At 43.4% G+C, this 13,152-nt stretch overlaps 1 protein-coding gene across 1 annotated transcript in view; it reads left to right on the top strand.

Moving 5' to 3' along the window:
* The window catches only part of PIK3R5 (phosphoinositide-3-kinase regulatory subunit 5), a 65,058-nt gene extending 58,459 nt beyond the window's left edge, over positions 1-6,599 (top strand). Inside the window, exons 14-19 of the mRNA XM_063120431.1 lie at positions 553-646; positions 1,315-1,391; positions 1,636-1,729; positions 3,760-3,842; positions 3,992-4,104; positions 5,813-6,599. Of these exons, the coding sequence (XP_062976501.1) occupies positions 553-646; positions 1,315-1,391; positions 1,636-1,729; positions 3,760-3,842; positions 3,992-4,104; positions 5,813-5,960 (609 nt within the window). The 3' untranslated portion in view covers positions 5,961-6,599. The remainder of the gene's footprint in view (positions 1-552; positions 647-1,314; positions 1,392-1,635; positions 1,730-3,759; positions 3,843-3,991; positions 4,105-5,812) is intronic.
* The last annotated feature ends 6,553 nt before the right edge of the window (positions 6,600-13,152 follow it).

Raw genomic sequence — 13,152 nt, forward strand, 5'->3', positions numbered from 1 at the left:
ACCCAGGTCAGAACTCATGGCTGAACTATGGTTTTAGGTTCATGTACTTCAGTTCTCTCCCTCTCTTTGGGCAAACCCATAACTTGTTTCCAAACCAGAATTGGAAACTTAGTTCAAACGGCGAACTCCGATCCTGGTTTGGAAGCGCTCAGTGCTTTATGGCAATGATAGTTTTCCTGATTTGGACAGAATGACAAACTATGTTTGTTGTGAATCAGGAAGTGAGAAAAGATGTAGTGCCTGAGCATAATATATGGCCCTGATGGCCAAACCATGGTGTGAACTGGGCCACTGTGTAAACATCACTAGCTGCCTGATACAATCTTTGCTCCATGACCCCGAGCAGGGACTGTGCCATCTGCACACAATGCTGTTGATGATTTCCTCCTTCCTGACCTATATATAGGCAGCATAGGTGATGTCATCACCAACATATGAGTCTGGGTCAACTACTACAGTAGACCAAAAGAGGAGGTTGATCTTTATAGGGTTTTGCATATCTTGGATATCAGGGCAATGCTAAAATGACCTCTTCTTTCATGAATTTCACAGCTCACCTTCATTGGGGGAGAGAAGAAGACCGAGATCTTTATCCACTCCCTAGAGCTGGGACACTCTGCAGCCACACGGGCCATCAAAGCCTCAGGTAGGCACCTGAACTACCATGCTAAAGGAAGTTTTCTGTGTGTCCCATTTGGGTTCTTTATTGCAACTGGTGGGATGCTCAGCCCCTGGGAAACAGTGGAGAGCAGGGGGAAATCCAAACCCTCGTCCACTGGAAAGGAACTGCACTGATGGCTCAGACAGCTGCATGGCCTGATGGGAGGTCTTCTGTTAACACGCTGCAAGGATTTGGCACTTTCAAACTCACCATGAAGACATAATATAAGGACCTTTGCAACTGAACTGTCAGGTATGCACACCCGCAAGTTTTTGACTTTTCCCCAGCTGGAAATTGGAGTGGGTGGCAGCAGCCACTGTGGATCAGCTGGCAAGCCCAGGAGAGGGTGATGCTGACGACTGAGCCAGGTTTCGATTGGCTGATTTGCATATCTGTCTGGTTGCATCCATGCTCCACTGTTGAAGATTTCGCAGAAAGTCCTCTTAGGTTACATCTGCCTTCTCCCTTGCTCTTGAGTGTAACATCCTGGGATACTTGGGGTATATTTGAAGAGAGACTGTGCCGGACATTTGTTATTGGACAGATTAGGAATATAATAAATAAAAATAAATAAAATGGTGTCTTGAGTGAAGACTCTGGCAGACGAAGGACATCTTCTCTTCCTCCTCTTGTGTGTGTGTGTGTGTGTACAGGACCAGGTAGCAAGCGCCTGGGCATTGACGGAGACAGAGAAGCAATCCCGCTAACACTACAGATCGCCTTCAGCAAGGTAATTCTGAGGCGGCGGAGTGCCTCTGATGTTGGAGTCCAAGACTTCACGGAAGCATCTGCTTGAGAGAGAGGCACGGGAAAGGGAGGAGGAATGAGAGTGCTCATATGCTTTGGGGGTCTGTCTTAAAGATCTCTCTTTGATTAGACAGAGCTGGAGCTGCAAACGGCAGTTCCACTTTATTCCATGAAGGGGAAGGCATCCTTCCTCGGACTGGAGGCTAATCCATCTCTGATCCCTCCAGAGAGCCGTCAGTGGAAGGAGCCGCTGGAATGACGTTGAGAAAATCTGTACATCCGTCAACCTCAGCAAAGCTTGTAAGAGGCAAGAAGAGCTCGGTGAGTCCTTGGGGTGGAACGGGAGATGGGGACGAGGGGGCTCTTGCCTTCTCCTAGCACAGTGCTGAGAAATGGGGCAGATGATTGGAGAGGCCCAGCCTATGTAGCAGAGGCGGCTTCTGATAAGGGGCAGCACAGGGTCAATGCTGTCTGTGCTTTCAGTTCAATTGTGCTCTGGGTGTGCATGAGTTGTGTACAAACTGCACATTTGCAAGCTGCATGTTGAACTGATGGCTCCTAGTGAAGTTAGAGAATGCCAAGGGGCAGATTTTTGGAAAAGAAGTACAGCGCAGCAGGCAGGGCAAGGTGTGACTCAACTTTCAGCAAACCAGTGCCCTCCAGATGTTTTGGACTGTAACTCCCATTAGCTCCAGCTGGCATGGCCAGTGATCAGGGAAGATTGGAACTGTATCCCAACAACATCTGGAGGGCCACAAGTTTCCTACCAAAAAGAGGCCAAATTTTCTACAAATAATCAAATACTTTTCTTTTCTTTTTCTTTGTTTTAATGCTAGTTTCTGCAACTTACCTGCCAGACTCAAGCAGTCATATTCTTGGCCACTAAGGGTCACATATTTTTCTGGCTTTTCATAGAACATGCTGCAGGAATACTGGCTGGTCTTGTGCACAAAGCTCAAAATTGTCACTGGTACAATTCTCCAAGAAAATCCTATTTTAGTCTGCTAAAGCAATTTGCTTGTAATCTGAAATGCTTTTAATTGCTCATTTAAGATTGAATAGGATGACCTTCCCCAAGCTGGTGCCCTCCAGATGTGTTAGAATAGGGCTTTCTAACTCAAATAAATTTTGGGAACCATCTAGCACTTCACAGGTTGGTTCTTGTAGTAGAGTATGGAATTGTTGCATGATGTTTTAAGGGTTGATTTGGGGCTGGAAGTCATGAGAATTTTTTTTTAACTGAAAGGTCGGTTAGGTGGAGAGCAATAATAAATAACACTACGGAGTTTTTATTATTTTATTATTTTATTAAATGTTTTTATTCCGCCCTTCATATTATGATACCAGGACAGTATAAAAAATCCTAATAACCAGAAGACAACCTCAACTGTACCAACAATAGGCAAATAAATACATAAAACAAAGCAGTTTAAAATGCCTGGGCAAATTCGAAGGTTTGGCACCAAAAATAATATAATGTCTGCGCCAATTGCATCTTCATGGGGAGGGTGTTCCACAATTGGGGTGCCACCACAGAGAAGGCTCTCTCCTTCATTGTCACATAATGTACCATTAAGGAAGCCCCAACACAGTTCCATCTGTTTAATACTGAAAGCTCTGCACAATACTCTTCTTCTCTCCTACTTGTGCACCTTTGAAGTTGCCAAGCTATTTTTCAGTTTTTTCTGGAACATTATGAAAGCTTGCTGTTCTGTCCTGCATTTCCCACTCCACTTTAATTACAACTTTGAATGTCCATGCTTCTGCCCAAATCACCACTAGTGGTCACATTCCATACTCAAAAGTGCAATTGCAGCCATCCAGGTTCCATCCAGGGTAGGCAGGAATGGATGCTCCAAATTTTGGGGGCAGGCAAAGGGTTTGGAGTTAAGGCATCTAACACATTAGGAATGAAGTGGTAAGAATTTGATACTATGGTGGTGAGAGTGAGGAAGGATGACAGACAGGTTTGGAGTCCTAGAGAAGAGGAGGGTAATATGAAGGTACTGCAGAAACAGTAGTCACAAGACATGATTGCTGTGCCTTCTTGATATGTGAAACTTCTGCAAATGGCTGTTGTAGTCATTAAGTGCTACACAGTGTGGCTTGTTTATAACAGATACACAAAATGATTCTAATGTGGGAAGCGGTGGTGCTTTCAACTACATAGTCCTCTAGAAGAGGAGTGGGCTGAAGGTAGATCTCCAGATGTTTGTCCCAGCATTTCTGACCATTGGCCATACTGACAAGGGCTTATGGGAGTTGAAGTCCAAAAAGTCTGGAGATCTACTTTCTGCCCACCTGTTTTAGAAGTTCTACATACTAGCATTTGTTTTTGCCTTTTGTTCCAGGTTCAAAAACAGAATGTTTGACTCTGACTGCAACAGAGGTAATCAAGAGGCAAAGCTCCAAGTCTAAGAAGAGTTTCAATCAGGTAACCTGACCGATGGCTTCATCATCTGTGGATAAATTTGTACTAATCCCCTGTTGTTGGGGGGATGGGGTGAGAATACTTTTATATCAGTGAATTTCCTCACCCTTCCACCAGTTGAATAATGTGATTGGGGAATGCTTTTCTTGCAGCAAATCAGCGTGTCTCAGATGAAAGTGGACAAAGTTGAGATCATTGGGATCAACTGTTCCTTTGCTGTGTGCCTGGACCAAGATGAACGGAAGATTCTGCAGAGTGTCACCAGGTAGGGCAAATGGGCCAACATTTCATTGTAGTTGTAACCAGGCTGGTTGATAGGTTGAGGGATGAGGGTGGTAGTGGGTAATGGATACTTCCTGGATTAAGATTGATCCAATAGGGCCTGGATCTCTTACTCTAATCCCAAGGCCTCAGGACCAGAGATGGTCATTGCCTTTCCACAGTGGACAGAGTGACTTTTCACAAGCAGAAGCCTCCCTCTTGTAAAGAGCAGATCCTGGATCCAATGCTCATGTTTTGGACTACAACTACCAGGTTTCCTCATCATAGGCCATGCTGGCTGGGGCTGCTGGAGTTTAAGTCCAAAATATCTAGAGAGCACCAGGTTGGAGAAGGCTGGAACAGCCCAAATTTGAGAATGCACCCTGGAGATATCTGGAATTCCATGTCCACCACCAAAGGTGTTTTTAAGCTATTGCTGTTGTCTCACCTAGCTCCTACTTGAATGCTGCCTATGTAGTTTTATGTAGCCCCAGAACTCTGCTGGGACCATCCTTGGTCAGATCAAGTGAACAGTGTTAGGAGGCAGAGCAAGGACATCCTTCCCACTAATATCCAGCAGAGCTTGATCCTGCAAGAAGCTTCAGTTGGCTTGGGAAACTTCTTTTCTAATCCTCAGCAGTTGAAATTTCTCAGGGTGGCTAGATCTTTTTGGTCAATGTATTTGGTTTAGGAACAGGAGGGGTGGGGCAACCTGTCAAGTTTCCTTGTAAGCACTTGGTGTTGATGAACAGGGTTTTATAGACCATGGGTGGGTAACTTGTAGGCCAAAACATTTGAAGGACCCACAACTCTGATGATTCCTCACCATTAGTTATACTGGCTAGGGCTGATGGAAGTGGTAGACCAAAATACCTGGAGGCCCACAAGTTGCCCCCCATCACCTGCTAGACATCTCTAGAACAATGTATCCATGGTACTGAATAAAACCTGACAAGGGTTGTTCAGCTTGAAAGCTTAACCAATTCTGACTTCCTTCATTCCTCCTGAAGTGCAGAATCAGAATCATGAGGAAAAGGAAAGTACCCCTTCTCACAAAAGATCCCTGGAGCAGGGGTCTTACTAGGCACTTAAAAGATAAATGAATTGGTATTTCCTCAGCTTAATTGTCATGCAAGGGAAGCCTTTTTGGGGGGAGTGGGGAGAGGAGTTGCAGCACGTGGATAAAGGGAGAATTAACCCTTCCTTCGCCAGCTGTAATCCTTCTGGGAAATTGCTCCCTGCATGGCAATTAAGTTGAGGGGGGAAATCTTCTTCCATTGGCACCAATGGTAGGGTGACCATAGGAAAAGGAGGACAGGGATCCTGTATCTTTTAAGAGTTGCATAGAAAAAAGAATTTCAGCAGGTGTCATTGGTGTGCATGCAGCACCTGGTGAAATTCCCTCTTCAGTTCCCAGCAGCCCCAACCATCATGGCCAATGCTCAGGAATGCAGAGAGCTGTAGTCCAAAACACCAGGTTGGGGAAAGCTACCCTATATATTTGCTATATATTTCCTACAGATTGCTGTACCAAGATGCCCTGCTATTGAATAAACCACAAATGTGCTTTGCTTGGTACTAATAATCCTTTCTTGGGGGCATGCAGATATTTAAAAGTGACTTCTGCAAACTTTTGGTCTGGGTGGTTTTGCCTTTTGTTTCTGAACAAACTCCTCTGATGTGATCTCCCTGGTGCCATGCTGTTTTTACAGGTGTCAAGTCTCTGCATGCTACAAACCCAAGATGAGTGAGCCATGCGTTGGGGGGAAGCCGTTTTCACTTCTCCCTTCCCAAGATTCCTCTGATTTCTGCTCTCTTCTGTGCTTGCCCATCGCCACTTTCAGTGGGGCACTGCCCTAAGGAAGTGAGAAAGGATGGACTGAATGACCCTGTCCTAGTGCTGATCAAAGTTGGTGCCAGGTGCTCCATTGGCCAGGACTAGCTGCCAGATTCTGCCTGGAAGAGGAAAGCCGTTGTGTGTGTCTGCGTGTCTCCCCACTGCACCCGCTGGATGGCTTGGCTTCAGCAGGATCAACCTTCCCAGACTTGGGAAACTAGCACTTGATGCTGATGGAATGGAAGGGCTTTTTGTTATGGGAAAGACTAATGCGCAGCACCTCTGTCTGTGTTTTTTCCCCATAAGTGACTGCAGAGAGAGAGAGAGAGATTGCAGATGTAGGAATGAAAGTGATGGAGACAGAAATACAGCAAAGAAGAAGTGGAAAGGCTTAAACTCACCAGTTTGTGCTAAAGTACTGAGAAACTTCATTTAGGTGGAGAGAATTGCAGCATTCTCTACCCCTTTTAAACAAGGCTGTCTCAGCATAATTGATGCAAGTGGTACTTCTCACCCAGCAAACCCATCCAAATCAACAGAGGCTGTGCTTTTAACATGGCCAGAGCTGAACAGAGTTTGTGCGCTTAAGGTTTGCTGCCCTTCATACATTGCTGCGGCCACAGCGCTTTTGCACCCTGACTTTTAGAATTTTGTTTGGTTAGGAATCATGGGAATTGGAGGGAGGGAACAGCCTGCTCCATTTCTCCTGTGCTCCTGACACACCTGCATGCACTGAATGAAATGGAAGGGCAGACTGTAGTAGGGAACAGGGAGGAGCAAAACATTCCCAGTGGGATGATCTAATGTCATGCTGAATATTAGATGGACCAGGGTGTTTCTCCTTATAAAAGCCTGCGGGGAAACACTAGCAGCTGAGCTATGTTGGTTGGTTGCCCCTGCCTCTCTGGGGGAGTCCCTGAACATACAAATTCTACATGTCTCACTTGCACAGGATTTGATGGGTCTGAGAAGTTCTTAGCCACTGGAACTTTTACCGCATAACTGTCTAAACCGTACTGTAATAGTGAACTGTCATGGTTAATTAATGTCTGGAAGAGGCAATGCACTCCTGCTTTGGCATGAATTGCACCAAGGCCAACCCCTGGCACTTTACTCTGTTGATAAAAAACACATAACCCTCAAAAGCCCCGTGCAGCTCTCTTGACCTACTTGAGGGAAAGATGTAACTTGAGCCTGGGTTGCTACAGCCTATATCAGCTTTGCTCCAGTTACCAGGCCTTCTGGATAGCCTCTGCCTGAGCAGCAGGCCCCACAGCTGGAGAAAAAGCGGAAGTTGTCCCACAGGCCCTAATACAGGGAGAGGCAACCTAGTAATCTCCAGGTGTTTGGGACTATAACCCCCATAAGCGCCAGACACATGGCCAATGGTAAGAGGTGATGGGAGTTGTAATACAAAAGATCTGAAGGGCACCAGGTTGCCCTATCCTTGCAGGCCGGGCCAGCTCCAAACTTAGCAACTCCAGCACTATTTATAATGCAGTTGTGCAATTAATCTGGGCCTGGGTATTTATACTTGCTTTTCTGCACATTCTAAATTGCCACAGCAATAGTCCCTGTATGATGGTGATTTAGGTCCAGGGGAATACAGGGTATTGTGTACTCGAGTTGCATATTCGAATGATACAGGTAGGACTGGGTCCATGGACAATCATGGGATCTGTGAATTAGTGGTTGCTATAAGCGGCAGCTAAAGGAGCCACAATGCAGAACTGAAAAAGAGCAAATGTGGTTTCTCTTGTTCAATAGTGGGACCTGTATAGCTTATTTCCGGAGGAAAACAACTGCGTCCCAACGGAGTAGGTCCATTTCAATCACCCTCTTACTTGAATTGAGCTATTTTAGGAATTTTTAAACATAAAAATATGCTGTTTGTTTGCTTGTTTTGAGAGAAGAATGCACATCTGAGGAACTCATTATTCTGGGTGGGCCAGGCTGACCAAAAGAGCATTTTGAGCTCCCAGTTGGGGAATGTCTGTGTCCAAGAAATGGGGAAAGGAAAAAAACCAGGTGTGCTTGTGTGTGTATATGTGTGCAAATCTCAGACAGCTTCCATCTTTTCATTAAACTTTAATCTACAGTGGCGTAACTTGTTGAAAACACACATATCTGTTTTACTCAGGTAATAGGTTCAGAGGGTTTTCCTCTACAAAGTAAAATTGCTTCTTGCTTTAGCGTGTTCTCAGGAGAGTAAGGCACAATGCAGTTTATTCAGAACATCTAGTAGTTAAGGTATCAGGAAATTGTTTGGCAAGGAATTGTGGAAAGAAGTTCAAGTCTCAAATTCTTCCCTGGAAAACTGCCAGGAAGGCTTTTGTTTTATACACAAGCCATGGGATGCACAAAGGTGGTTTAAAACAGTGTTGTGTGTTCTGTGTGTGTTTAAATCCCATTCCTCAGTTAAAGGATCCATTTGCTTCTGGTTCAAGCTGAAATCACAACTCCCTTACACTCTCAAGATCATCCACGTAACTGAGACAAGAAGCTCAGCTGTAAAGTCATTTGTAGCCCCAAAGGCAGCACAAGGCACTGTGGTTGTCAGTCTCTGCCATGTAATAGTCTATTGGAAGAAAGAACACAGTGTACATATTGGAAGTGGTGCTGTCCCCCAAGCAAACTTTTCCCATTGAAATTGGGTAACTTTGTGCGTCAGAGCATTTCCTTAACACATGCAAGAGCTGCCTCCTGGAGGTAAGCTGTACATAACCAGCCGTGTAAATTCCTGTGACCTAATTTTATAGAATATTGTTAACATATGTTTAAATGGAAATTGTAAAATTTGTATAATAAAGCAGCATTTTCCTAAATCACGACTCTTTCTCTGCATGTGTATATTACGAGCGTGCGTGCACACACAAACATATAGATAAATATAAAGGCAGCCATAAATGGAAACCTGCAGCATAGTTCAGCCACTGGATGGCGCAAAGGAACCATATACATGTGGTATCAATATAAAGCATTTCCCACAAGTAGGAAAGTGCTTTCAAGCTATTATGGTATGCACCTGCTTATTTGATCCAGAGCCCCCACCCCACCCCCTGGTGCGTGTGTGTGTGTGTGTGTGTGATGCTGAGAGATAGATGCAAGTAGATTGTTTATGGCCACTACTAGGTTTATACTTATGTTCAATTTAAAGAACCCACATAGTGTAGTAGTGGTTAAGAGTAAAGGGCTACGAATGGGGAGACCCAGGTTCAAATCTCCACTTGGCCATGAAGCTCACTGGATGACCTTGGTCCAGTCAATAGTTCTCATCCTAACCTACCTACATAAGGGTTGTTATGAGGATAAAGATGGTTGCAGAGAACAAAGGATGCCACTTGGAGCTTCTTGAAGGAAAGTTGGGATATAAATGTAATAAGTAAACCAATGTAAGACAATGAACAATTCAAAGCAGAAAAAGACATAGGGTTGTATCTCCAATGCGAGTCCTACTTTGAATAAACCCATTAAAATGAATGGGACTTAGGTTACACTAATATTGGATACAATCTATAATAACCAGCATCTATTAAGGATCCACCACACATGTGCAAACACAGGCACTCAAAACAGACCCATATTTCTTCATGCAAAATGATGGACTTTAATCGCAGTGACTGCAGGCTTGTACATTTTTGTTGATCTGTTCCATTCAACAATAAAAAATGGGATCCTTTCACTATGAATTGCAGACTGTTCTGTAATGGAACAGAGCTGCTTGACCATCTGCCAAGTATAGAAAAAGGGTAGGTTACTTATCACCCAAAGGCTCAGGGTGAGTAACATTTTCTTATACCAATTGTAATGTTATATCCTGCCTTGGCTGGCTATAGATAGATCCCAAAAATACTGAAAGAGATTGTTTTTTAAAACATGACATTTAAAAGAGCCCACAGTCTCACCTCTGGGCTCAAAATACATAGCCAAATAAGGCAGCTTAATATCTCGTAGGCCCAGTTAGATCTTTGGAACAACATTCTTAGAGCTATCCAGTGGAATTTTAAGATGATTTTAAAATAATTTTAGGATGTTTTTAACAATGTATATTATGTTTTAATTATGTATTTTATCGTTTATTGTTCCCTGCCTCGATCAAAATGGAGAGGCGGGCAAGAAATCATCATCATCATCATCATCATCATCATCATGCTTGGCACATTAGAAAGTATGGAAAGAGATTTATAGGACCCCCACTATGAAGGAAGATTGCAATGGCTGGGATTGTTTAGCTGTGAAAGAAGTTGAGTTAAGGGGGACATGATAGAGGTGTACAAAATTATGTATGATGTGGAGAATGTGAATAGGGAGACATTTTTCTCCCTCTCTCATACTAGAACCCAAGGTCATCCTATGAAGCTGATTGATAGGAGACACAGCATATAATTAAACTATGGAATTCATTACCACAAGTTGTAGAGCTGGCCACCAATTTCAATGGCTTTAAAAGGGGGTTGGATAGATTCCTGGAGAAGAAGGGTATCCACTAGTCCTGATGGTTATGTGTTATCTCCAGTATCAGAGGCAGTAAGCCTATATTCACCAGTTGCTGGGGAACATGGGTGGGAGGGTGCTGTTGCACATGTCCTGCTTGTGGGTTTCCTGTTGACAGCGACTGGCCACTGTATGAACAGAATACTTTACTAGGTGGAACCGTGGTCTGATCCAGCAGGCCTCTTATGTTCACTAATCCTTACAATGAGCTGGAATAAAGCTTGCTCAGGCTGGATTTGAAGTTGAACCCATGACTTTGTAACTCTCACTCTTATCTGGCACACTACATTGGCTCTTAGAGATGTCCCTGTTCTGCATGAAGGGCAACACCAAATTGTTGGTTTTGGTTCAGCATGGAGATGGACTAACTCAAGGTAGCTGACAAAAACAAAGACAGGCATGCCTGGTTCATGAAAGAAAGAAAAAACAAAATCCACAGTTCAGCAATATCTTTTCTAGGACCGACCTAAACTTCACAAAAATCTGGAAGCTTTGGAGCTTTCTAGAACTCTTCATTTTATTTATTACATTTCTATACCATCCAATAGTTCTCTGGGCGGTTTACAAAAATTTAAAACCGTTACAATGCATTATACATAGTATAAAAATGTATAAAAATTTACATCCAAACACAGTATACAGAGACACATACCTAAAAAAAAATAAGAAAAATGTAGGGCCAACTACTTAGCTCATCAAGCTAGGAAGATGGTCTCTGAGGTATAAAAGCCCTGAACTGCTTGAGCATCATGCAAGTTGTCTGTAATTATTTTTCTCCCTTGTATAGAAGCCAAGTGCTCATCTTGCCCAAGCAGTTTTAGCTATTGTGTGTGATGTCATGCTTATGGTACGTGCTTTCCACAGTCCATGCCTATTCCAATGCACAGCCGGCCTATGGCAACTATGCAGTTTACTCCTGGTACCAAACACATTACTTTAGGTGGGAATGGGGCATAGTGTACCAACCCTGAGATTTATCTCATGCCAAAGTGTACTGGTTTGCAGAAGGGCAAAGACATCCACAAGCCAATGGGGAAGCAGACTTGTGTGCATTTGCACAAATGAGAACCAGAGAGAAGTAAAAAAAAAGAAAAAAAAGACATGTAGAGAGTAGGGAGGTGGGGGTGAAAAGCACTCTAAACTCTTAAGGGCTAGAGTGACATACCTGCTGTAGGAGGCAAGTTTGGGGATATCCACATTAAAGCAAATAAGCAATTATTTATCCAGGGGTGGAGGAGATGGTGCCATTTTGGATTTTCTAACCGAGGTACCAAATTTTCATGGGTAATAGCACAGTCCACTTCACAATTATCTGCAGTGCTATAACTGTGCCATACTGAATGGTTTCACTTCATTGGAATTTTGTTAACCTGCGTGGAAAAATCCTTCATCTGTTGTAATCTGGCAGCATATTCAGGAAGACCCTGTTTTTCCTGTGGTTCAGCCAACCTTGCAAGCCCTGTTTTTCTTTTCTTTTAAGGAAACAAGTTGCTTGTTTAAATCTTGCCTGCTCTTAACATTCTTCAAACGAAAGGTGGTGGGTTTTTTTGCTTTTGAAATAAAAAGTCCCTTATGTGGTTCACCTGTTTCTGGACACTGGACCTCCCTACATTGTTCCCTCTGGCACTTCTAAACTAGAATTTAACAGGAAGTCACATGTAATGTCTTAAACAATGCCAGACTTTCTTTTTTATAAGGAAATAGAAAACTGATTAATTATACTAAGGGGATTAGGCTGCAATTCTAGGCAAATTACTAAACTAAGCAATGTTGAATACAATGAGATTTTCTTCTAAGTAAACATGCATAGGATTGCACTGACAGTTTCTCTCTCCCCCCTCTCTGTCTACACACACACACACAGAGAGAGGGGGAGGAGCAACTATTTTAATATACTAGCATTTAAAAACAAAACTCTCTGGATCCAAGTGCTTTTGATAATGAATCAGAAGACACCTAAGATCTAAAAAAACAAAAATATAGTCAGTTGGCACCTACTTTATTGTAGATGTGCTTTGGTTGTGGGCTGACATCTTGTGGGCTTCCAGAAATGCACATGGCACCAGATTTGAATCACCATGGCCAGGACAGAGGCATGGATGGGGAATGACAGAGCTGGCAATGACAGGCATTGTGACTTCCAGACTTATGTGTATTGTAAGACTTGGTATAACAGGACAGCTTTCTCTCTTGAATGCAGCATCCTAGCAAAGCCACACCAGTATGTTCTGCTGAAAGGCTCTCAGGTATCATAATGTGCAAGGATGCAATGTTCTTACATACACAGACACACACACGTATATACTTACTGTAGATCTCAAAATCTTAGGCTGGTGGCGGTGGTTTAAATAAAAGGCTATGATTGTCAGAGGCAAAATTATTCCTCACTGTCTTTCAAACTCTGTAGAGTTTAAAAGCAAAGCTTGGCATGAGATTTATTTGGGGGAGTCAAAAATGGAGCCATTCTTGGTAGGAAGGAAGGGTATAAATATAAACAAATACATAAATGGCCGCAACCAACTTTATGCTTTCTCCATTAAGCAAGTAGTTGCTGTGTGTGTGTAAATCAGGGAAATAGCAAGGGGTAAGTTCTACTGCCACTTCCCCTTCTAGCTGGAGCTTCCCTCCCATGAGAGAACTGATCATGAAACACCTAGTATCGCATCTAGTTTACCCTAAAGGGCAGGTTGTATGATGTGTGCAAGCAACAGATCCTCCAAA

Source organism: Elgaria multicarinata, chromosome 3 (assembly GCF_023053635.1).
Source record: "Elgaria multicarinata webbii isolate HBS135686 ecotype San Diego chromosome 3, rElgMul1.1.pri, whole genome shotgun sequence".
NCBI classification, from domain to species: Eukaryota; Metazoa; Chordata; class Lepidosauria; order Squamata; family Anguidae; genus Elgaria; species Elgaria multicarinata.